Source organism: Pseudorasbora parva, chromosome 20 (genome assembly GCF_024679245.1).
Source record: "Pseudorasbora parva isolate DD20220531a chromosome 20, ASM2467924v1, whole genome shotgun sequence".
NCBI classification, from domain to species: domain Eukaryota; kingdom Metazoa; phylum Chordata; class Actinopteri; order Cypriniformes; family Gobionidae; genus Pseudorasbora; species Pseudorasbora parva.
The window spans coordinates 37,856,982-37,883,942 of record NC_090191.1 but is presented as its reverse complement, the minus strand read 5'-3'; the positions used below and the strand labels follow the sequence as shown (position 1 = coordinate 37,883,942).

Genomic DNA, 26,961 nt, shown 5'->3' with positions numbered 1-26,961 from the left:
TCTTAATTAGTGAGGAGGAAGTGCAGTGTGATGGTGAGAGGTGCTGGGAGGCCAAAACCAGCTCCAGTCTTTACACCTCCCTCTCCTGTTCTGCTTGAGAGCACAGCACAGCTGGAGCCAACACACACACACACACACACACACACACACACACACACACGATCAGAGCAGATCATAGACACACATTAACATCACGTCTCATCTCTGTACACTCCCATGCATCTATTGAGCAGGTAATGGACATGTTTTTGGGCATAAACGTGTGTTGGGAGAAAGTTCTGAACATGCATTTTCGTAGTTTAGTAGGAGGTTATTTAATAGCTTATGTGATTTTTGGAGAACAGTGACTGGAGAACAAAACAGTGATCATCTAATTTAATATTTTTTCCCTAAATACTATACAAAAAATTGATAAGCAATATGCATTTTTTTTCTAATTTAATATTTTTTCATTAAAATTATATATTTACATTATATTACAAAATTATATACTAAATACATTTTTTTTCTAATTTAATGTTTTATTGAAAGCAGTATGTATTTTTCTAATTTAATGTTTTTTTTATAGATTATAGATTACAGATTGCCATTCTATTACAATCATTTATATGCTATATGCTTTTTTATACTTTATTTTCATTAAAATTATATATTGTCATTATATTAAAAAAAAAACTTTATGTACAATATGTATTTTTCTAAACTTATATTTTTTCATTACAAAGTTTATCAGCACAACACTTTTAACTGAAAAGTATAATTTGATCATTTGTGAGAAATATTTTATATTATTTTAAAATGATGTTTTCTCTGTTGATTCTCTAATATTGTATCATTAAATACCCATAGTTTATGCTCTATTTCTTATTTTATACTTACAAGTTCACACTTCTGTTTCATGGCCAAACAGGTGCATAAATAAAAGATCTTGAATTTACCCCCACACACACACACACACACACACACACACACACACACACACACACACACACACACACACACACACACACACACACACACACTGACTTATAGCTGTTGGAATTAAAGACTTAATTCCAATTAAACTCAATTTAGTTTAGTTAAAACTTAGACTCAATTAAAGTGAGCGTAAATGAGTTTGTGTGTGTCAGAGTATCGCTAAGGTGCACAGAGCAAGATGGACACTTTTAGAGCAGACAAACAGTCGGGTTATTCTCTCTCTCTGCTGTTTCCTGTTATTGTACTCTGTGTTCTTCATCTGTGGATTGTAGATTGTTCGTTTTGCCGCACTCTCTCCCTGTTTCACCCACATGTGTGGAGCTTGTGTTTCAGGAAAAGGGCGAAATGTGCTCTCTACCTATTATGAAACTCGAAACCCATTCTCAATTGCATTAATGAATTAGGTGGATGTGAAATAGCATCACACCAGTCTGCTCTTCAGTTAGCTCTTGACACTCCTGTCTGAGGCCAGACAGCGTGGGCTAGAACAACATCTTTTTATTTCTCCAAGGAAACATGGGGAATGTTCTGGACTTTACAGAAGCCTTTTCCTCCCACCTTTAAACCGCAGTCTACGGTCGCAGGGCAATGAGGCTGTCAGTTATGTTGAATCCGACCGCGCTGCTTTGCTCTTAGCATGTTAACTATGCGTGTGTCTCCTCTCTTTTTTTTTGCTCTTATTCTGTCTGAGCGGACATTCCGTCCACAGTGTAATGTGGTGTATTGCGGGGAGTGGGGGGGCTGTTTTGTCTGAAGCAAAAAAGCCCATTAACACCCCCATACCCACCCTTTAATTAAAGCCCTGCGTGTTTAGCTTTGAAGAAAATTAAGAAAACACTCGCTCACACTCTAATGCAGTCATTGTGTCTGTCTGCACATCAGTGCCTTTGTAGCCAGTTACATGCTGGTTAGTCTGTTGAACATGAAGAGATTCTTAACTCGCCTTTTTAATATCTCAATTGTTTCTCGTAGACAACAGATGTTAAATGGAGACTTTTAGCTGAAGTCTCCTGCTTCTCCTCAGAAACGTAGTGTCGCAGAAACTATGCTATTAGTAACCAAGATGCCAATCCAAAGTAAATTTATATTGCTCAGAGATTGAAAGGGTTAAGTGAGGAGACGTGATATATTGTATCGGGTCCCACCATGTACTTGTACTTATTATGTTCATATTTTATTTCAAAATACTTTTGCTGATATTGAGGTGGGATATGGGTAAAGTTAGGAACAGGTGTGGTGGTGTTGGTAAGTTTAAGGGTGAAGTTACACTGTAAAAATAAATCATCAATTCATCAATCAATTTACAGAATCAAATTGTCCTACTGAAAAATGTTGACGCTATCAGTCACTAGGAAATTTTCAATTGGAGACATGATTTTTTTTTTTTTTTTACGGTTCAAGGACAGGTGTGGTGGTGTGGGTAAGTTTAAGGGTAAAGTTAGGGACAGGTGTGGGTAAGTTTAAGGGTAAAGTTAGGGACAGGTGTGGGTAAGTTTAAGGGTAAAGTTAGGGACAGGTGTGGGTAAGTTTAAGGGTAAAGTTAGGGACAGGTGTGGGTAAGTTTAAGGGTAAAGTTAGGGACAGGTGTGGTGGTGTGGGTCAGTTTAAGGGTAAAGTTAGGGACAGGTGTGGTGGTGTGGGTCAGTTTAAGGGTAAAGTTAGGGACAGGTGTGGTGGTGTGGGTCAGTTTAAGGGTAAAGTTAGGGACAGGTGTGGGTAAGTTTAAGGGTAAAGTTAGGGACAGGTGTGGTGGTGTGGGTCAGTTTAAGGGTAAAGTTAGGGACAGGTGTGGTGGTGTGGGTCAGTTTAAGGGTAAAGTTAGGGACAGGTGTGGTGGTGTGGGTCAGTTTAAGGGTAGAGTTAGGGTCAGGTGTGGGGGGTGTGGGTCAGTTTAAGGGTAAAGTTAGGGACAGGTGTGGTGGTGTGGGTAAGTTTAAGGGTAAAGTTAGGGACAGGTGTGGTGGTGTGGGTAAGTTTAAGGGTAAAGTTAGGGACAGGTGTGGGTAAGTTTAAGGGTAAAGTTATGGACAGGTGTGGTGGTGTGGGTAAGTTTAAGGGTAAAGTTAGAGACAGGTGTGGTGGTGTGGGTCAGTTAAAGGGTAAAGTTAGGGACAGGTGTGGTGGTGTGGGTCAGTTTAAGGGTAGAGTTAGGGACAGGTGTGGTGGTGTGGGTCAGTTTAAGGGTAAAGTTAGGGACAGGTGTGGTGGTGTGGGTCAGTTTAAGGGTAAAGTTAGGGACAGGTGTGGTGGTGGTGGGGGTAAGTTTAAGAGTAAAGTTAGGGACAGGTGTGGTGGTGTGGGTCAGTTTAAGGGTAAAGTTAGGGACAGGTGTGGTGGTGTGGGTAAGTTTAAGGGTAAAGTTAGGGTCAGGTGTGGTGGTGTGGGTCAGTTTAAGGGTAAAGTTAGGGACAGGTGTGGTGGTGTGGGTCAGTTTAAGGGTAAAGTTAGGGACAGGTGTGGTGGTATGGGTAAGTTTAAGGATAAAGTTAGGGTCAGGTGTGGTGGTGTGGGTAAGTTAAGGGGAAAAGTTAGGGTCAGGTGTGGGTAAGTTTAAGGGTAAAGTTAGGGACAGGTGTGGTGGTGTGGGTACGTTTAAGGGTAAAGTTAGGGACAGGTGTGGTGGTGTGGGTAAGTTTAAGGGTAAAGTTAGCGACAGGCGTGGTGGTGTGGGTCAGTTTAAGGGTAAAGTTAGGGACAGGTGTGGTGGTGTGGGTAAGTTTAAGGGTAAAGTTAGGGACAGGTGTGGTGGTGTGGGTAAGTTTAAGGATAAAGTTAGGGACAGGTGTGGTGGTGTGGGTTAGTTTAAGGGTAAAATTAGGGACAGGTGTGGTGGTGTGGGTTAGTTTAAGGGTAAAGTTAGGGACAGGTGTGGTGGTGTGGGTCAGTTTAAGGGTAAAGTTAGGGACAAGTGTTGTGGTATGGGTAAGTTTAAGGATAAAGTTAGGGACAGGTGTGGTGGTGTGGGTAAGTTTAAGGGTAAAGTTAGGGATAGGTGTGGTGGTGTGGGTAAGTTTAAGGATAAAGTTAGGGTCAGGTGTGGGTCAGTTTAAGGGTAAAGTTAGGGACAGGTGTACTGGTATGGGTACGTTTAAGGGTAAAGTTAGGGACAAGTGTGCTGGTATGGGTACGTTTAAGGGTAAAGTTAGAGACAGATGTGGTGGTGTGGGTAAGTTTATGGGTAAAGTTAGGGACAGGTGTGGTGGTGTGGGTAAGTTTAAGGGTGAAGTTAGGGACAGTTGACTGGTATGGGTAAGTTTAAGGATAAAGTTAGGGTCAGGTGTGGTGGTGTGGGCCAGTTTAAGTGTGAAGTTAGGGACAGGTGTGGTGGTGTGGGTCAGTTTAAGGGTAAAGTTAGGGACAGGTGTACTGGTATGGGTACGTTTAGGTGTGGTGGTGTGGGTAAGTTTAAGGGTAAAGTTAGGGTCAGGTGTGGTGGTGTGGGTAAATATAGGATAAAGTTAGGGACAGGTGTGGTGGTGTGGGTTAGTTTAAGGGTAAAGTTAGGGACATGTGTGGTGGTGTGGGTTAGTTTAAGGGTGAAATTAGGGACAGGTGTGGTGGTATGGGTAAGTTTAAGGATAAAGTTAGGGTCAGGTGTGGTGGTGTGGGTAAGTTTAAGGATAAAGTTAGGGACAGGTGTGGGTAAGTTTAAGGGTAAAGTTAGGGGTCAGGTGTGGTGGTATGGGTAAGTTTAGGGATAAAGTTAGGGACAGGTGTGGTGGTGTGGGTAAGTTTAAGGATAAAGTTAGGGTCAGGTGTGGTGGTGTGGGTAAGTTAAGGGGAAAAGTTAGGGTCAGGTGTGGGTAAGTTTAAGGGTAAAGTTAGGGACAGGTGTGGTGGTGTGGGTAAGTTTAAGGGTAAAGTTAGGGACAGCTGTGGTGGTGTGGGTAAGTTTAAGGGTAAAGTTAGCGACAGGCGTGGTGGTGTGGGTCAGTTTAAGGGTAAAGTTAGGGAGAGGTGTGGTGGTATGGGTAAGTTTAAGGGTAAAGTTAGGGACAGATGTGGTTGTGTGGGTAAATTTAAGGGTTAAGTCAGGGACAGGCGTGGTTGTGTGGGTAAGTTTAAGGGTAAAGTTAGGGACAGGTGTGGATTAGTTTAAGAGTAAAGTTAGGGACAGGTGTGGTGGTGTGGGTAAGTTTAAGGGTGAAGTAAGGGACAGTTGACTGGTATGGGTAAGTTTAAGGATAAAGTTAGAGTCAGGTGTGGTGGTGTGGGTACGTTTAAGGGTAAAGTTAGGGACAGGTGTGGTGGTATGGGTACGTTTAAGGGTAAAGTTAGAGACAGATGTGGTGGTGTGGGTAAGTTTATGGGTAAAGTTAGGGACAGGTGTGGCGGTATGGGTAAGTTTATGGGTAAAGTTAGGGACAGGTGTGGGTCAGTTTATGGGTAAAGTTAGGGACAGGTGTGGGTCAGTTTATGGGTAAAGTTAGGGACAGGTGTGGGTCAGTTTATGGGTAAAGTAAGGGACAGGTGTGGCGGTATGGGTAAGTTTATGGGTAAAGTTAGGGATAGGTGTGGGTCAGTTTATGGGTAAAGTTAGGGACAGGTGTGGCGGTATGGTATGTGGTGGTATAAAAATATGTATGTACACAATAAGTGGTGAACACAAACACACACTGCAAACCGTGGACATTAGAAGCAGTGGGCAGCCATTTTTGCTGTCGCGCCCGGGGAGTGATTGGGGGTTAGGTTCCTTGCTCAAGGGCACCTCAGTCATTTCCAGATGGTATTGAGAATCGGACCCGCACCCATTAGGCCAGAATTGCACGACGGATTGGTCTTTGAAAGCTCAGCTGTTTTGGTTTTGTAGACTTTTGGCCCTGTTTACACCTGGCATTAAGATGCATTTTGATCCATTGGATTATAAGGGAGGCAGGGAGACATTCCCATTTACACCTGGTAGTTTAATCTGTCTTTCTTGTCCACTTCCAACCACTTTTGTCCTGATTTCTTTGAGGAGAGGGCCAATGGGTGGGTAAAATGTTTTTTTTCAGTTCTTTCGATCTAATGGACAAAATATGCTTGTGCAATTTATATATGAACACGAGTGGTGACGATGGAAAAATATACTCTCCGTACAGCTTTCATTTCTGCTCTGATAGCCACACAAACTTATTCATTAAACACTGTGAGAGTGTGTTATCAATCAGGAATGGTGACAGAAAATTGTGCTTGGTACATTTTTCATCTTCAAACCAAACTTTGGACTTCAGCCAACAAAGTTTAAATCCCGCCTTGCTAGCGCACTTCCCATAATGTTTACGCTTTAGGTCAGCAGGCGGTGAGTAGATGGTCTTTTGTGGCTGTTCAGAGGCATTCGACCACTACTCTACAAAAGCATCAAGTCAAATGCATTTTTGGCTGCCTCTGAAAGAGGTCGAAAGTGGACAAGCTCAAAAACCCTTTACACCTGTATTTAGTGTTGTGCACTTGTGATCTGATCGACCAAAAGGCATCGTAATACCAAGTGTAAACAGCACCTCTGTCTCAGATGTTTCTTATAAAATAACTTAATTGCAGACCATTCATTAGAAACAAATCACAAATAAGATCTCCTTAACGTCTCGGTTCCCGATACACCAGTGAGATGAAATGGAGGTCAGATGGAGTCTCCTTTCTCAGGTGTTTCTCCTAAGAAAAAGATAAATGTGTCTTGTCTGAAGTGTCTTGAACTGTGCTTAGATTGAACCAAAGTCTGCAAAAGATCTCAAATGTTTCTCATCTGATTTCTTTAAGATCATATAATCTAATCTATGCTATTCATGGTTTAGCTCCATACCCTTCCTGTATGTCGACTAGTGTCTTATTTATTTGTGCTAAGGAGTTTCAGGAGAAGCGTCAGCCTCCTTTTGGGTTTTATAAATAAATATTAGTTTATATTTTTGTGGTGACTGCTCAGTAAATTCAGTCAGATGGTCCCTAAGCCCACTGCCTTATGCATATAGAGTTATTGAAAATATTTGCTATTATTTGAATCTTTAACAAGCTACTGCTCATAAAACATCACTTTAACTGGTGAGTAGTTATACAGACATCTGTTTGTAATTTTGACTTCTGAAAAGTGATGCTTCTCTGTAGTATCATGAATGATGGCATGACCATCTCTGCTGAGAGATTTTCATGTTTCTGTCGGTATAAAGTCAAGTAAACCTGCTTTGAATTATGTATTTGATGTTTTATGAGGGCTGGTATACAGTAGACGGCATGATGCAATTAAAGTGCCACTTGTAGGTTGATTCCTCTAAAAATGTAAGCCAGAATCAAAACATTGCTCTGTTTGTTTGAGCATCCCAGCCAGCATGACACAGCAACATTGGCTCAACTGAGGGACTAATGGTTTTCTTGACTATTAAAAGGGAAATTCATTGTCAACACAGTTTACATGCTTTAAAGACAAAAGATTATAATTAGACTATATATAAAAATGATGTAACTTGAGGTGGCATGAGATGACGTAGTCGTGACATAGCACTCCCTTCTCGACCCTTTTGGGTTTTATTGATTATGCAAATGGATTCATTGATGAGCTTTATCAGTTGGCGAAGCTCAGAAGGGAATCCCCACAGATCTTAAATCCCCAGAGATATAGATTTCACTGCTGGGTTTATTTGCAAGGTGGAGAAAGAGTTTAAACACAGCTTGTAACAATGACTCAGCATCAGGACTATGGGTCAGTCAGTTTACCTGGGAGAGAGTTGCCTTAATATTCATTATTTGTCTCATTCCCCCAATCCCCTTTTTATCTCTGCATGTGAAAGAGGTCAGCTAATTGTCACTGCTTGAAGTGCCTCGGCTTGTGTGTAGACGGAGATGGATTGAGTGTGTAGTTTTGTTTCTGAGTGTGTGTTTGTATGTTTCAATGAGAAAATTATAGAAAAGGGGGTGGGGGTGGGGGGAAGAGACAGATAAGTGGAATGAGCGATGGCGGTGTCAGCCCATTACTAGGCCATTGTCTGCCTGGTGTCTGCGGACTCGTCACAGAGCTGTCGATGCTTTGATTGGCTGCCTAAGTGTGCCCACCCTTCATCCCTGACCCTCCCCTCACAGGACACTTCAGTCTCTTTGCTGCTTTATGTGCCACCACACACACACACACACACACACACACACACACACACACACACACACACACACACACACACACACACACACACACACACACACACACACACACACACACACACACACACACACACACACACTAAAAACCTTAAAATCATTGAAGAGCAGTTAAAAGGACATTTCTAGCAGTGACGGCAGTGTCATTTGGAGTGACATATTGTATCTTTGTATCTTAATATTTCACATTGTATCTTTGATCAAATAAATGCAGTCTTGATAGGCATAAAGGCTGTTCACACTGATAAAGATATTGTTCTAAAAATCATTCTAAATATAAAATTATAGCTGAGTCCAACTATAACAATAACAGCAACAATGACAGAAACGGAGAACAAAAAACAATGACAGCTTTAAAAGCTTGAGCATGCTTAGGATAAAAAGAACGATATCATCTGCTGGTTTGGATGCTAATATTGTTATCAATATAGTTTTTGTTGGTCATTGGTGTAAACGGCTTTAAGGGACATCATTCAGTGTCCCTTAAGTTCAATTTAATTTAAAAATCCGTATCCGTAATGTAAATAAATCTTTATGGCATCATATTAATTGATTCTGCATGCAATACTTTTTTTTATAGCACTTTTCCAAAATAATTTGTTCTTGTATCACAGGACATTTGGAAAAGAAGTAGTGATTGCAAAATTATAATTTACAGTACCTGAGACAATCATTGACCTTTTACATAGCTAAACCCTAAAATCTTGATGTTGAAGGTTCAACACGACTGTGAATGTGTGATTTCTGAAACATCATTTTTATTTATAATAACGTACAAATTAATTGTGAAAGACTAATTTTGTTTAAGAGTTGTGTTCAAAATGTACTTGCCTCCAAAAATGTACGGGGGCACAGATTTCAGTTGAAATGGGCATTACACCTCTTTACTGTTAACTGCTAGCTCATCTGTACTAAATAACAGAAGTGGGAAACGTTACAAAAACACACATTAGCAAGGTGTCAGTGTTTGTCCCTTTCCTAGGCTATTATAAAGGGCTTTTTACAGTATCCCTCTTTGCTTTGCTCCCTGAATGGCACGTTTTTCAGCAGTTAGGATTTGGGGTGTTGAGGTGTTGCCTCCCGCGGGCTCCACCCCTGCTGAGGTGTTAGCGGAGCTGCTTAATCTGCCTGATGGGATGTTAAGCATAAACACTTCTCCTTCGATTAGAGATCAGCGCATGTCGACAGCGGAAATGGCGAAAAGCGGCAGCCCGAGCTGCCGGCTCGCATCAACAACAGCTCCGGGGCAGGAAGTCTGTCAGCTGGAAGCGAACTAGCCGTCAAGCACTTTAACATCCCCGTTCCACTCACACCTTCACTGGCAACACATATACACCTTGTTAGCCTTGCTAACTGCCACAACACACACACAGACACCTAAAAATCATTATCTTCCTGACTCACACTCGTTTTCTTACACTGCCTTTTAATGCCACTGACGGACACAATGGTTCACATTCAGTTCAGTTGTGTGGATTAATTTGAACATCTCACAAAGAAATTGCCCAATTCATAACACGTGTACACACATGTAATGTTAATGAATTTGGGGTATTTTAAATAAGTGACTACATGCTTGAGTCGAATTCCAAAATGTGTGTTTGCGCACAAAAACTATTCTCGTCGCTTCATAAAATGATTGTAGAGCCGCTGTAGTGAGCTGGGCTTTGTAACGACGTCTTTAGTGCCTTTATGGGTCTTGAGAGAGGAAATGACATTGGTGTCAATGAAGGCCTTTCTGAGCCATCGGATTTCAACAAAAATATCTTCATTTGTGTTCTGAAGATGAACGGAGGTCTTACGGGTGTCAAACGACATTAGGGTAAGTAATTATTGACAGAATTAAAACATTTTGGGAAAAAAACCTCGTTTATGGTCATGTGACCCAGGGTGACAAGTCCTTGCGATTAATTTTAAACCTAGATGTGGCGTGAGAGTTGGAGTTAACATGTAAACAGAATAATTCAAGTTCGATGGCGTTAGACATAGTGTACGCAGTTTGAACTGCGAGAGACATTACATTTTCTTCATAAGTTGAATATCGAAGGTGGTCTGCCGGAAGTTAGTGTTGATTTATTTTATTTTTTGGGTGAATTTTTGGGTAAACTGTCCCTTTAAGAGTTGATCAGGAACACGCACACAACACACACAAGCTTATTTAAAAAACTTCCTTATGAATGTCATTTTTCTTTTGTATCATATTAACACCAATAATAATATATTCCTGTCATGGTAACATTCCATGTAAAGCTAATGAGGAAATGTTTGTTTCATTGTTTCGTGTTTTTTCATTGCTCCCTTCGCCAAGTGCGTTCCAAAGGGCTTCATTATGACACACAAGTGCCCTGCTTCCTCCAAAGTCTCCACTTCAAGGGCTCTGCCTTTCGGAGTAAGTAGAGCATAGGGATTTTCACTTCCAGTTGGAATTTACCCTTGAGCTTAGGTAATTTGCATAAAATATGCCCAAATAATCTCCATATAAGGACTTTCAGCAAAAAAAAAAACCTTTCTTTTACAACATTAAGTCACTCTCAGCAAACATATGACACTCTCTGTAGTTCTTGCTTGAGAGCACATGATCTTAAAGTTCCAAAGATCCTAAAACAATACTAAGTGTGCCATCTTTAAAACCAGTTCAAACACAATAAACACCTTCAACACAGACCTCTCATTAGCAAGCTGTACATAAAAGTATATATGTTCTTGTATCTCAAGCTATTAGGCACCTTTTTTATTATGAAACATAGATCAAATATCTATGTATAAAATGTTATCTTAAAGTGATTATAAAGCCACCCAGAATATGTGATTTTTGCATACATGAGCTTTCATGAGTACATTTGAATGAGTGAGATTCAATGTGTCATTTTAAAGTGGCCTTTTTATGGTGGAATCTGAACATAAATCATTAAATCTGTCATTCCTCCATCTCATTTACCTTTAGGGGACTTCCTCCATCCATCTGTCTCTCCTTTCTTTCTTTTTTCCTTCCTTCTTGTGAATGTAGCACTCTTCAGGAGCATGCACGCTTGATAAAACGATAATGAAACAACTTTTTTTATGGTGTGTTTATGGTGTTTATGGATGTTTTTGTGATGAGCTGGCTCTGGGTTTGTCTACTGTGATGGCCCTTCTCCACTCTTTGATAGACAAAAGAAATAAACAACAACTGAAGTATTTATGTCTCCATAATTTTGGTGTATATCTGTGTGTGTCATTCGTGTTTGTGGCATGAACATGTGTGCTTGTATGTGTGTTACTGTGAACTTGAAAGATCTGAATAGATTTTCAGTTTTGAGTGGATGTTTTTGCAAAGAAAAACAAAACATTCTTAAGCGCAGTTCTCACTGTCCTCATAGCCACAGTTGCACAACGTGAGTGTTATTTGTGGGAAATAATGTGGATATTTTTAGTTTGTGCCGTATGTCTCCAAGAACACAAGCCAGGTTTATTAAATCACACACTCCGAGGTATACGAAACACAAAGCAGATACCGGCTATCATTGTCTGGCAGAGAACAGACACTTTCTCTCGATCTGATTTCGATGTATTCAAGTGTGTGAGTGAAAGAGAAAGAAATATTGTGTTTATTTTAGTGTCCCCACTTACGTCTGTCTGCTGTACATGCTCATAGCCATAATGGAGGCTTGTTTCATAAGCCAACTGTTCTTAAACCTCCCTATTTAACCTCTGCTTAGTATCAATAACAGGATTTGAACAATCCCTATCCCAACTATTAAACTTACTTTTGTGTTTACTGACTCAATTTTGTGTGTGTGTGCTGTCTTTTTCAGATATGGACGAGTGTGAAAACGACTACAATGGCGGATGTGTTCACGACTGCATCAATATCCCCGGGAACTACAGGTGCACATGCTATGATGGATTCATGCTGGCAGACGACGGGCACAACTGTCTCGGTAAGACGCTAGAGAGAAAAATACACACTCCGTTGCCTCTCTCTTGACGGACTTGCAGACGAGCTACTCCCTCGTCATCTCTTTGCCCGGCTAGCGACCTCTGTAATGACCCCCTCCGCAAATGTAAGCAAATCTGCCTCCGCGATCTTTCCGTGCAGCGCCTCGGAAAAGGCCAGCCGAGCCGCGTCTAGCGCCAGTATTCCATCCCCGTTCTGACAGGAGCACGCCAACAGGAACCTCGCGATTATTTTCATCTCTTAAAAATGTCACCCAAATGTCACCAGTGGCGCAATCACGTCCAATTCCCAGATATTGGCAGTCAGGTCTGATGTTTATGTTAGCGGTTAAAAATGGAAGTAGGGGGAGAAAAGGCTGAGTGAAAATTAATAACTTGCCATATCATATTTATTGAAAAAGTTCAAAGATGAAATTCCATGACCCAGAGACTTAGGTCTGGGTCTCATGGTTTTGCTGGATTGCTGTGGGGATTCAGGAATTCGTTAAAAACTGTGTTACCGCTCTAAGTGAGTGCAGATGTTTCTCTGGTCGAATGTGACTTATCAACCTGAAGTGTGGTGGCTCTATAGTGTCACTGTGACCACGTGTTTGAGTGTCGCAAGAGATAAAAGAGAGAAGACGGCAATGGCGTTCGAGGAAGAACTTGAACCGTTCTCATCTCCTCCCGCTCTCATAATCCAAAGAAAATATGTGGCCGAGCCGAGTTAAGTTAGACAAGATGCTGAGGTCATCATTTTTCATTAGACATTGTTGATGATGATGGATCCCAGAGCAGGACATCAGGGCTCAGACCTTCAGAGACCTTTAGCACATCCTCCGTCTTGCTCAGCTTGCACGATTTCCTCAGATGGTTTGTGTCCAATTCAGAACAGAACAGTGTGTACAGCAATGGGTTACACTTTACTTTAATGTGTACCTGTTACCGTGTAATTATACATTTAAGTACTGAGTAATATTAAGTAAGTACATGTTGGGGTTTAGGATTATGCCTAATTTATAGTTAATACATGTAACGTTTAAAAAGGACGCATTAAAACAAAGTCTTTACCAGTGATGACATTAGATAGTAATACTATGGTATTTTGATATCATGCACTAGGGCTGGGAGATTTGGCAAAAAATATCATATCTCTGTATTTTTTGGTTGAATGGTGATACACGGTATATATCATGATATGTTCAACGTTTTTCTATTTGGATAAAAACAAAACAAATCTTTATTTATTTTAATAATTATATATATTTTTTTATTTCACATCCTGCACAATGATGTCGTGAAAACAATGTTGACATTGAAGGCTATAAACAAATACAGTGAATGTAATATAGACTATGCAATATATTGTGTGGAAAAGGGGGTTAAAATTACATTACATTCTAACATTGTAACATTACAATCTAAAAGCAAAATTAATCATTCAATAAACTAAAAATATAGTGCATATTAACCTACATTTGATTAACCCATTATTATGGTCACTTTCTTTAAAATATACTGAGAATTTGTAAGTATTGTACTAGATTGCGAATCGTATGAATTTGTACAATGTGACTGTACCACAGAAATACCACGCTCTCAAGTGCCCACAGCAAGGCGTTTTCAGAAGAGTGCTGGCTAATAACACTTTATTGGACACACAACCTATACTCTCAGAAAAAAAGGTACAGTCACCGGGGTGGTACCCTAAGGTACAAAAGTGAAAAAGGTACATCTTTGTTCCTTTTATAAATGGTACATATATTAGTACCTTAAAAGGTACATATCAGTACTTTAATAGTGCAAATTAGTACCTTAAAGGTAAATAGTAGAACCTTAAAGGTACATGTTAGTACCTTTTCGGTTTTGCACCTGCCACAGTGACAGAAATGTACCTTTTTTATGACAGTATAAAGGGCAGGCTCCAACACCATCCCCAGTCAGAGATTTCATATGAGTTTGTACGAAGTGAATAGTACAAAAACGTACAATTTGTAGGTAAGACGCATAAACCCAACTCTTTAGTGGGACATTAGTCTCCACCACAGATGTCACACCCATGGCCCGCTGGCTGAATGTCGGATACATATGGCACACTTAATTGGAAGAAATTCAGGAGTGTCTAAGTCGTCATCTGATCTTGAATTCTACAGGATGTCTGGGAATTATGTGTGTTGCGTTCTTTAACGGTCCGGTCCGCCTGAAAACAAAGATGCCATAATGCCAAACCCTCTCATGAAAGAGCAACGCCATCGTGTGTACAACTGTGACAATAAGCACCTACCAGGATCACATAAATGCTGGATTTTGTATATGTGAAGTATGTAAAGTTTACGGCATAGACTTTTTAAAATACATCAAGTTTTACACGTCGGTTATTGTAGGGTCATCAGTTACATTTTTCATGCCCCTGAACATGACGTGGAACAAAACGAACTGTGATTGGTTGCTTTACATGTGGGTCTGGCTACGCGACACTAGTGTCAATGTAAATGTCAAATTTCTTTCTTTCAGTGAGACATCAGCAGAGTCCATAATAAAACGTATGAATGAGATTGGCTGCGATTTCCTATGAATTCGTACATTTTACAAAAATACTTGATTTCATGAAGACTTCATGAAAGTCTGTTGGTCATTTCTGTGCCACTAAAAGCATCTGACAGAACATGTAAAAAGCAATGAATATTTGCAAACACTCGATTTCTAGTAGGCCAACAAACTGTGCTAACCAAGTCAGGCAGTTCATTGCATTCATGTGCTTTCTAAACTCGTAGGTAGAAACTTCCCAAGGATTTGAACAGACTGGGCTGCTTAAGCAAGGTGAATCAAGAGGGCATTAACCAGTGCACCTTTAATGATGACCAAACTCATACATGAATTTGGTAGTCATTAAAGGTGCACTGTGTAATGCCCACTTGATTCACCTTGCTTAAGCAGCCCACTCTTAGAAGAAAAGTTTCTATATTGAACCTTAAAAGGTTCTGTCGGTGCTACGTATTTGGAACCCCTAAAAGGTTCTATATAGAACCCTTTTTAATTTCTTTGTAACCAGGAAAAGGGTTCTATATGGAATCTTTTAGGGGTTCATTCATTATCATTTGGTTTGTTCTTTCCGGATTAAATATTTAATATTATTGACAAACATTTAGCTGCATTATTGAATGCATGTGAATGATCACAAAATTCAAGATATGGGGGTTAGAAAATGTATATATTCATCTCGTTTTATGTAGTTAATCAATATCACACGAAGAGTGCCATTTCAGTTTTTCTCCGCCAAAAATCAGCATGATTAAAATGTGATATTAAGCTACAATTTAATAAACAATAATTTAATTACAACTACAAAATGTTGCACAATAATGTAATATATAAACGAATAATAGCCTAAAGAACCTTTGTGACAAAAAGGGCTCTTTCTTGTCATTAAAGAAGCTTTTTAGCATAAAAGGTTCTTTGGAGTTAAGTAAAGAACTCTATGGTTCTATATAGAACCCAATGAACCTTTTTTCTAAGAGTGTACTCCATTATTTATTAGATACTATGGTCAAACCATGGTACTATGTCCAAAAAAAAACCCATAATATTACCATAATACAATGTCTACAACTGTGATAATGCTGTACTCTATGACTTTCCTTCATAATCAAACCTTCATTCTTTACTTTCTCTAACTCTCCTTGAAATCTCTCTCTTCCATTCGGTCTTTGCTCTCTTTCTTTCTCTCTCTGCATTTTCTTGGTTATCTTGGCTGTGGGTCTCTTTGGAGTAACTCCAGGCTGTTTCCCTAGAGGCGATAGACTTGCCTTCTATTTGACATCTTTATTGTGGAATGTCTCAAATACAAGTCTAAATGATGGCTCTGGGAACTAAGACAAGGCCGTAGAGGGCCATCAGCGGCATTGAGGGGGCTCTCCTGTTCGAGCCCCCCTCCTTCTGCTCCTCTTGTTATGTCTTTCCCTCCGCTTCCAGCTTTCTGTCTGACTCGCTACATTTCTCTTCATTTCTTCCCCTTTTTTTCTGTCTTGTCCTCGCTCCTGGATTTAATCTGGTTCTGTCTGTCTTTGTCTCAGCCCCTGTCCTCCACCTCTACCTAGAAATAGATTGACACAGAAAAGTAAATCATTTAGAGCTTTTCCACTCCTTGTCCTCTTCTTTGGCTTGCATGAAGTATCAGTCACTTTAATTTTCATTTGAGAGTTTAAAGGAATGATCCTGTTTCAATAGCATTTGTGGCTTTGTTACCATGTACAATGATTCCGACTGTCCCTCTTTTTTTTTTTTTTAAAGAGCTTAACTTATTCTGAACTTGAAACATTCAAAGAAACACTTCCACACACAGAGATGTCGTCATGCGGCACTTTGTACCGTTTCCTCCTCATGCACTCTTATGTCTGCTTAATGCTGATGTATCTCATTCACACATCATCTGTGTGTGTGTTTGTTTGCTCTTTCAAAACCTAATTTGTTCTCATAGGCGCTTTACCGTCATATATCGTGTTGTCATAGCACCCCTCATGTTTCTCATTGGCATGTGTTCATTATGGCAAGTTCAGATGGAAGTGAAACCACTAGAACTACTGACCTTCTTGAAAGGTTAAATGAATCATGTTTATGACGACCTTTTCCTGTAATCTTTTTTTTGTCTATTTGACATTCTCTTTTTATATCATTTTCTCCAAGGATGTATTGCTTAACCTTTTCTGACTCACTTCCAGATAATTAATGGCTTCTTTTAACTAGATTTTAAAAACATTTTCTGATGAAAATGTGATTGGTGTGTGTGCTCATACAAAACCTTGCATCACAAGGATGTTGTGGATGGTTGCCAAGGTGTTGCTATGTAATTTTAAGTGCTTCTTAGTGTGTTGCAATGCAGTTTAGTTGCTTTAAAGCAGTCATATTATGCCCCTTTTAACAAGATGTAAAATAAGTATCCGATGTCCCCGGAGTATATATGTGAAGTTTTAGCTCGAAATACCCAACAGATTTTTATAGCATGTTAAAACTGTCATTTTTGAGGGTTAGCAAAAGCATGCTGTTTTTGTGTGTCCCTTTAAATGCAAATGAGCCGCTGCTCCCAGTCCTCTTTCAAGAAGAGGGCGGAGCTTCAAGAGCTTGTGTTAGCAGCTCCGATTACCTCACGCAGACACATACTGACAATGTCAGAAACTGTTCAGCCTTTTATGTTCAATCCAGAGTCAGACAATGATGGAGAGACTCAAAAAGAAGTGACAACATGTAGAAAGCAACAGGGTGTTTCTGAATGGTTAGTTGATTAATTTATGGAGCTGATGTGGAGTTATTTTCTTATTTTTTTTCTTCTTTTCTTCTTTTCTTCTTTTTTTTGAAGTCTGTCAGGATAATCTATAAATCACTTGTGTGTAAACTGTGGTAAGATTACTATTGAGCCAGAAAATATAAGCTGTATGAAGATATAATGTGTATAGTTTAGTTTAATTACGGTTATAACTTGAAATCTTTTTATCCTGCTTTTACGACATGCGATTGCATTTGTGTTACTGTATATCAATAAATGTAAAAAGATGGATGCAACAGCTTGAGCAGACTCCCAAATGTGCTCTACTACAACAACTTTTCCTCTTCTCTAAAGCAGCCCAACATGGCCTCACTCCGTTTGTTTTGTTTTCCCAGGGACAGGGTTTATGTAAATTTTAGGGTTAGTGAAGAAGCATGTTGTAGTCCTTACCTGCTGTTTGTTGTAGTCCTCGAAAGGGGATTTCTTTAAAATAAATGATCTCTCTTTGCATTGAACTCTGAGCACTGTAACTTTGCGGAACATTACACACTAAATTTGAAAACTTGAAATCATAATTAAGGGCCGCTTTAAATAGGATTAATAAAGGTAATTTGTATTGCATTTTGTTGCATTTGAAATTCCTTAATTTCTTTTATTATGCAAGCATGTTTCAATAACGATGCATTACAAGAAGTTTTGAAGTGGGCTTCAAAATTACCATTGTGTGAGAGGCTAAGCCATTTGGCTTGCTATTTTAAAGCAACTTCAGAGACAAATGGGCAGTGGATGACTTGTAGTCACTGTACTTGGGCTAATTAGATTGTTTTCAGCCACCAATAATAGTGCTTCATGTTTAAAACCTCTCCACAGTTACCCACCCCACCCAACTGAGAGTAATAGCACAGGATGAGCAATAGCAATAGTGATGCTTGCCTTATTGTGGCTTGTGCCACTGATTACGCTCTGCATAAACACACACACACACTCACAGAGTGTGTTCAAACAAACCCACTGAGCGCTAACCAAACCGCAAGCGCTTTCAAAGGGGACGGAAATCAGTGCTGTGGCTTGTCTGCCTGGTTGATCTTGTGTAGGAAGTCATTTTAGATCTCCACATGTTAACAAGTTAAAGCTTTAATTGATTTAAGATTGGCTAATGGGGAGCTGATTAAAGAGCCATTTACTGCAGTTCCTCTGTCTTTTTCATTTCCATTCTTATTTGTTTTCTCTCTATGTGCAGGCAGCTGGGCTCAATATGTTGATCATTTGGTCCTTTTTTTTTATGAATGCCTGCGTTGCTGCTGCTGTTTATTTATCTTTTGGCTGCTTTTCCTCTCTTGTTCCAAAATCTGAGTGGAAGAAGAGAACTCGTATAGTTAGAATTACAACACGGGGGATGTTGTAACTGAGGTCACTTTAAACAAGAGAATTCTCAGCACTGTTCTGTTGAGTTGTCTTCACTTCACTTCACTTCACTTCACTTCACTTCACTTCACTTCACTTCACTTCACTTCACTTGTGTTCAGTTTTTTCCGCTTCTGTTCTGTTAACTTCTGATTTATTTTCACTTCACTTTTGTTTTGACCTATTATAGTTGTCACTTCGCTTTGCTTTACTTCTGTTAATTTAACTTAAAAAAAAATTCCATTCTGTCCTTTTCTGTTCTGTTAACTTCTGTTGAGTTAATTTTTACTTCTATTTTGTCCTGTTTGATGTCACTTCACTTCACTTTGCTTCTGTTCAGTTTAATACTTCACTTCACTTCACTTGTGTTCTGTTGTTCACAGTTCTGTTGAGTTAATCTGTTCTGTTAACTCCTGTTAAGTTAATTTCACTTCACTTCTATCTTGTCCTGTTCTATTTTTCACTTCAATTTGCTTTGCTTCTGTTCAGTTTACTTCTTCACTTCACTTCGCTTCACTTGTTCTGTTGTTCACAATTCTGTTGAGATCATTTCACTTCAATTTTGTTGAAGTGAAATGTGAACTTCACATCCCTTGTTCACAATTCAGTTAATTTCACTTCAATTTAGTTCTGTTTTGTTCTCTTCACTTCTGTTCTGTTAACTTTTGTTGAGTTGATTTCACTTCACTTTATTTTGTTCTGTTCTGTTACTTCACTTTACTTCACTTTTCTGCAATTTTTCTCTGCAGACTTTTCACCCCCGTTTACATCTGTTGAGTTAATTTCACTTAAGTTCTGTTCATTTTTCTCCACTTTACTTATGTCCAGTTCTTTTCTGTTCTGTTCACTTGTTTCTTTTCAGTTTTTTCTCCCTCTATCTTCTATAGACATTCAGTTCACTTCTAGTCCATTTAGTTTTGTTTACTTCACTGCATTTTCTCGTCACTTCTGTTCTATTCTGTTCAGTCCTATTCTCACCTCTTTGATTTCTTTCACTTTAATTCTGTCCTCTATATCAGTCTTAATTTCTCCCCCTGCACCCCCCCTCTCTCTCTCTCTCTCTCTCTCTCTCTCTCTCTCTCTCTCCTGTTGTGTCATGTCATCTTAGATCTTTTCCAAATTAAAGTTTACACAAGAGCAATCAAACAAAACAAAAGCATTCTAGTTTAAACTCGCAGGCCGGGATGCCAGGGCTCTTGTTTAAATTTTGGCAGAGAGTGCCTTAATTGAGAGATGACAGCTGAAATGTTATTTTTTCCCCTCCTTTTAAAGCAAGAGAGTGCTGTCACACTGATGATATCTGTTTCCATTTCCACATTAAACACGGCACACAACACGCTCGCAGCTATAGAGTCACTCGAGACAGAGACAGCCAGCATGTCTTCTCCAAACCCTCCTATCAAATATTACTCTCATCCGTGAACTGACAAATACGAATCAAGCCACAACGACTGGATTGTTACATGTGGCAGTAAAGAGATAAAAGCTTGTGATCTGGGTGGCCTCATAAGTGATGTTTCCCTGCAATGCATCTGTTCCGGCATTTTTCTCAGGAGAAAAAAGAGAGAAAGAGAAATGTCAACATGCGTTTCAGGGAGGAAAGAAAAATAGTCAAATGAAAGTGGAAAGAAACAGGTGACATCCTACAAAATAGAAACATGTCTTTTTTTCTTCTTTTTTTTTGAAATGTTGAGGCAAGCTATCAGCCACAAAGTTTCATTAATTCTTTTAACACTTGTAAATGAAGATCGCAAATTATTTACAATGTGCTGAGGGTAAAATGTAATTACAAAATGCATGTGTATTTGGGGTGTTACATGGCAACACTTTCCCAAAGGAAAATTTTATTGCTTAGAGTTTGCACTTTTACAGCTTAGGTGACTTAATGGAATTCTCCGTTTTGTTTTGTTTATTATAATTTTTTTATTTGTGTTTCAACTCTTAGAGATGGGGCCACCAATGATACGCAGAGGTGGACAAAGTACACAACTCTATTACTTGAGCAAAAATAAAAGTACTACTGGTCAAATATTACTCCGTTACAAGTGAAAGTTGTAAAAACAGATATTTACTCAAGTAAAAGTAAAGAAGTATTTGTTTTCAAAAGTACTTAAGTATAAAAGTAAATTTCCTTTTTTATGCCAATGCATTATTTTATTATTGTTGTATAAATGCACACTGTCATCATGGTTTAAGCCAGTCAGTGATGCTCCATCTGACATACTACCATACGACTAACTAAAAACTAATTTAAATACTTGTATATACGTTACAAAGCTCTTTACAAAGCTGCTGTCACTTTAAGGCTGAATGCACGTATCCAATACACTGATACACGTGATATTCTCCCAACTTTACTCTTCTCTTTCTCCCAGCCGTTTATATTTTTAATATTTTATAAGATATGCACCAAGTGTATGCCAACGAAACTAATCTTTTTTTTTATTTTTTTATTTTTTTTATTGAAACATACTTTCAAAGAATGGCTATGGGTGCACACACTTGTGCCTAAGAACCGTCTTCTTCCATTTTGGTATGAACTGATCAGTGTTCAAAAAAAGTTGGGGAAATGTATATGACCCTATAAGAGTGATTCCTGATAGACTGTCTGAAACAAAAACAACAAAAAACTTTTTAAAGAAGGAAAAAAAATCATGCACCAACTTTCAGAGCTGCAACAGAAACGACTTTCGACCTTGATAGTTCTGTAGTGGAGTAAAAAGTACGATATTTGTCTTTCAAATGTAGTGAAGTAAAAGTCATAAGTTTCCAGAAAAAATAATACTCCAGTAAAGTACAGATACTCAGAAAAAGTGTACTTAAGTACAGTACTCAAGTAAATGTACTTACTTAGTGTCCACCTTTGCACTAAAGATTGGGGTCAGTAAGATTTTTTTGAGTAAAATTAATACTTTTATTCTGTAAGGAAGCATTAAAGTTTCTTAAAGGGATAGTTCACCCCCCCCCCCCAATATGAAAGTTTTGTCAATATTTACATTTCCAAACCTGCATGTTTCTTTCTTCTGTTGAACACAAAACTCATATTTTAAAGTGGCCAAACAGTTGACGGTAGCCATTGTCGTAGACGGTAGTTTAATTATGAATAAAGCGATTTCAATTGTGATTGTTCTTTCCTAAAATTTTGCTAAAGCAACTTAAGCTCCTTTCATGCTGTTTTTAAAGCAAAAAGGGGCTGAAATGCTCAAAAATTAAAAATCTCACATTTTTAAACCCTACAAAAAATGTTCGCTTCTTGGGGCAGACAGGGATGCCTCTGTGGACGAGGACATAAAGACCCCCTCTCTCGAAGGGTACAGTAGTTAATAGGACAGTAAAGGCCTTGCTGTCCTGGCTGTGTTAACGAGACGCCTCTGCGGATGCTAAAATAAGAGTTATGTTGCTAGGTAAAGCCAGGAGCCACATAATAAACCACTGTGACCAAATTAAACCATGAAAAGTGGATGTGTTTGCATATTGTGGATGAGTGAATGAATGTATGTCCTACATTCATGCATGTCTTTCGGCTGATGCATTTTGGTATTATCGTAATTCATTAGGATGTCACCAGGAAGAAATAGAAAATGGATAGCATGTCCAGACATTAGCTTTAAGGATGTTAACCCAAATAAAGTGTACAAACCAATGAGTTCCACTCAGGACACCAAAGCCAGAGTTAGTAAGACAGTTAGTCTCCTTTAGCACGTGCTGTCTTAGCTTGTACACTACATGGGATGTTGTTGAAGTCAGCGGGCCGAAGCGTGTGCGTTTGACTTTACGCACACAAATAAAGAGCTTGGAAAACTTGCTGCCTCTCAACACACTCCAGAAAGACAGGGCTGTAAACACAAACACACGTCCACATTAGCGTGACACGGTGTGGAAACAGACACTGCGATCTCTCTCTATCTATACACACCAGTCACTCTGAGCGTGTTTGTGAGTGCAGTGCTCATAATTCACCTTTGACAGTGGAGGAAACCGGCGTGTTGTTTCCACACCTCATTTACTGAAGCTTTGATGCTCAGTCAGCCTTCCAGTGTACAACATTCAATGCGAGTTTTAGAAGTGGCTTGTAAACAACAGAACCAGATTATACTAAACAAGACAGACAGGCTGACAATGCATACTTGTACACTCAACCATGTGTTTTGTTCTTCACTTTTTGTGCAGTCTAGTTGTGCTGTGACATTTCCCATATAAAAGCATGATTTAATAAGGCATTCTCACAACCTTTTTTGTTACGTATAAAATGGCTTTATTAAAGCCTATGTGACCTTGTGGATGGTCAATTTAATAGAAACATAACATTTTTTTGGCACAATGTAATACTTGCTAGTTATTTAATTTAATTTTTAATTTTTACATTTTACTTTATTTGATTTCAATGTTTCAGTAATACCAGAATTCCCTTATGTTGTCTATTCAAATATGTTAATGAATTGCATAATTTCTGTTTATTTAATTTAATTTTGTTAGCTAATTTATTTTTTATTTTTTTCATTTAAGGTTTGAGTAATACTACCAAAAGCACTTATGTTGTCTATCAAACTATAGGTATAAGAATTTCAACGTTTAGTTTAGTTTAGTTTAGTCTAGTTTAGTTTAGTTTAGTTTAGTTTAGTTTAGTCTAGTTTAGTTTAGTTTAGTTTAGTTTAGTTTAGTTTAGTCTAGTCTAGTCTAGTCTAGTCTAGTCTAGTCTAGTCTAGTCTAGTCTAGTCTAGTCTAGTCTAGTCTAGTTTAGTTTAGTTTAGATTTTTTTGTTTAAAGTTTGAGTAATACTACCAGAATTAATTTATGTGGTCTATTCAAAATATAGGTATATGGATTCCAAAAGTTGTGTTTAGTCTTATTTCTTTTCATTTGATTTAATTTAGTTTGGTTTAGCTTAGTTTAGTTTTGTTTAAGTTTTGAGTAATACCAATATAATTGACTGTGGTTTATTCAAACTATAATATATATTACAAATATGTTAGTTTTTTTGTACTACCAGATTTTCTTAAGTTGTCTATATTCGAATCATAGGTAAATTAATTCCAAAAATGTTTGTTTTGTTTGGTTTGGTTTTGCTTTGTTTAGTTTTGTTCAGAATTCACTTTTGTTGTTTATTCAAACTACAATATAAATTCCAAATATGTTTTGTTTTGTTTTTTGTTTGAGTGATACTACCAGAATTTTTTTAGCTATTAATTCCAGACATGATCCCCTTTAATGTTCTGGTGTCTATGGTGGTTATGACCCTGTTAACTTTAGCCTGAGCTTGAGGAGAGAAAATGTTAGCAAACATTCAGCAGAAACCTCTTTTAATGTAAATAATAAAAATCACAAATGGCATGTGGGAATGACAGGCCACAAGGCTGGAAAAGTGCCGAGTGACAGAAGAGTGGCAGTAGTGGTACTCAGAAACAATAGTACCCCTGAGAGAAAGAGAGAGAGAGTTATGGGCTGCCGACTCCACAGAGGCAGGTTGCTGTGTTAGGGCTGCATTAAACTCACTCATGTGTGTTACTGGTCTCCAGTGTCATGCTGTTACCCAAACCAACACACCCACAATGCCATTTATAGAGCTACGCCTAAGACACAGCGATGGGCAAACACACACTGGACATTTATTCACATGATACCGCATCCAAACAGCTTTAAAAAGTTTATCCTGTGCTTTTAACAAATTAGCCAATGATGGTTTGGATGACTGATATGTCTGTTATGTGCATCTCTTTACTGGTTTATTTGTCTGGTAGATGCGTTTGAAAACTTGAATATCAAACTACTCATTTAATTAACATTCTTCAGTAGCCGCAGAGAGGAAATCAAGGCAAATCTTCTCCGGATAAACAAACACGGTTGCAAATACCTGAGCTGAGCCGGCTTTGGTTACGCAGAGACACAGAGCATGATGGTTTTTCCCAGATCCTTGTGCTTGAATGACTGTGTTTGTGTGTCTTGTAATGACCGTGTGTGTTTGTGTCTCTCTAGATGTGGACGAATGTCTGGACAACAACGGCGGCTGTCAGCAAATCTGCGTCAACACTATGGGCAGTTACGAGTGCCAGTGCAAAAACGGGTTCTTCCTGAGTGACAACCAGCACACCTGCATCCACCGCTCGGATGGTGAGTCTCATCCTGCTAATACTGTGTATTGTCCTGGCCAGCTGTGACCGAAACAAACCTGGCATTTCATTATAATTTTTTTAGCTTGTGTTTGAAGCTTTATCGTGTTGTGCTGAGTTGCTTTGCCTGCAATAAAATCTCATTGGTCTAAAATCACGTTCAGGCAAATTTGTGCCAAAAAACTGTTTAATACTGAATAAAATATAAAATGTTATGGAATAAAAACCTTAGAATGGGGAGAAAATTATATTTTATTATAATATAATCTAATACAAAATATTATATATATTGATCAGGCATAACATTATGACCACTGACATCAGGGCATATTAGGCAGCGAGTGAACATTTTTGTCCTCAAAGTTGATGTGTTAGAAGCAGGAAAAATGGACAAGCGTAAGGATTTGAGCAAGTTTGACAAGGGCCAAATTGTGGTGGTTAGACAACTGGGTCAGCAGAAATGGTTCAGGAAGGGTTGAGGAGCACAACAACAAATTTAAGGTGTTGACTTGGCCTCTAAATTCCCCAGATCTCAATCCAATCAAGCATCTGTGGGATGTGCTGAACAAACTAGTCTGATCCATGGAGGCCCTACCTCACAACTTACAGGACTTAAAGGATATGCTGCTAACATCTTGGTGTCAGATACCACAGCACACCTCCAGGGGTCTAGTGGAGTCCATGCCTCGATGGGTCAGGGCTGTTTTGGCAGCAAAAGGGGGGGCAACACAATATTAGATGCTACAAGTTAAGGCATAAATATTTTTTATGAAAAAAAGAGAAAAAGTAACTTACTGTATTTTATTAAACATATATTTTTTAACTGTGACATATTTATGAAAGTGATGTCCAATACTTGTGGCACAGATCCAATCCCATACTAAAAGTTGTGATTTACGTCTGTCATTTTGTCACTTTTGCTGTTATTGACAACAGAAGTATTACTTTCTGCAGTCCCACTTTATATTAGGTGGCCTTACTATGTACTTACATCAAAAAGTAAGTACAATGTACTTATTGTGTTCATATTGTATTTGGAAACCACTTTTGCTGATATTGAGGTGGGATACGGGTAGAGTTAGGGACAGGTGTGGTGTACGGGGTAAGTTTAAGGGTAGGGTTAGGTGTAAGGGAAGTGTAACACACAACAGTGTAATTACAAATGTAACTACAGAAATTAATTACAGATGTAATTACATGCAGGTTATTTTGAAAATGTAAGTACAATGTAAAAACATGTATGTACACAATAAGTCCATTGTATCAAATGATTAATTACAATGTTAGTACATAGTACTTAAGGCCACCTAATATAAAGTGGGTCCCTTTCTGCTGGAAGCTTGTCGTGTCCCGTTAGGCCATTGTCTTATTCTTATCACGTGTCCGTGTGTACTCTGTCATTCTCACTGTGGGTTCAGAACAGTCAATTCAGCAGCATCTCATTTCTGACAGTCTTGACCCTGGACAGAGCTGAGGGTCAAAGGTGGAAGTTGAAGGCTTGAACGCGTAGGCGGCCAGCGGGCATGTCTTTGAGTGTGGATGGTGCATGCAGTTCAAATGCATGGTAAAGTCATTTGTGACATGTGACTTCATGACGTGTGTGTGTGTAGATTTCGCGACCCTCTTGTGCTTTTTCATTCCGCCTGTCAGAATTAACTAATGATGCTTCTCCGTGTTGAGGCGGACACATTCCCACACACTACGCAAATCAGAGAGAGTCGCACTCATAGTCATGAATGAGAGTGGGTTGCTTCGTAATCGCATCTTTGATGTCCCTCACAATCATGTGTGGAATGTGGAGAGGAGTGTACGGCCCCCCCCCCCTTTACTCTCCTACTTTTTAAGGCTATGTTTGCTATTTATATGAGTGTGTGTGTGTGTGTGTGTGTGTGTGTGTGTGTGTGTACACAGTGTATATATGAGTCAAAATCTGCTAAGGGCATAATAATGGATCAACAATTGTGCATCAAAACCTCTCCTTTCCTAGTAATGAAGTTGATTTTTAAAAGTCAATGAATTAGCGACAGCTGAATGTAACATTTTTGACAAGCCAGATATGTCAGACTCAGAGCAACATGTTATTTATTTAAGCCACAAAATAAATATTCCGTAAAATAAGTATAATGACCTAAGCAAGAAGCATTTTAAACGTCTCCAGCACGTTTTATAACTACACAA

At 38.9% G+C, this 26,961-nt stretch overlaps 1 protein-coding gene across 2 annotated transcripts in view; it reads left to right on the top strand.

The window, feature by feature from the left end:
• Positions 1-26,961, top strand: part of scube1 (signal peptide, CUB domain, EGF-like 1) — a 79,106-nt gene that overhangs the window by 2,054 nt on the left and 50,091 nt on the right. For both annotated transcript variants that reach the window (XM_067427238.1, XM_067427236.1), the window contains exons 3-4: positions 11,892-12,017; positions 24,650-24,784. In XM_067427238.1, coding sequence (XP_067283339.1) covers positions 11,892-12,017; positions 24,650-24,784 — 261 coding nt within the window. The remainder of the gene's footprint in view (positions 1-11,891; positions 12,018-24,649; positions 24,785-26,961) is intronic.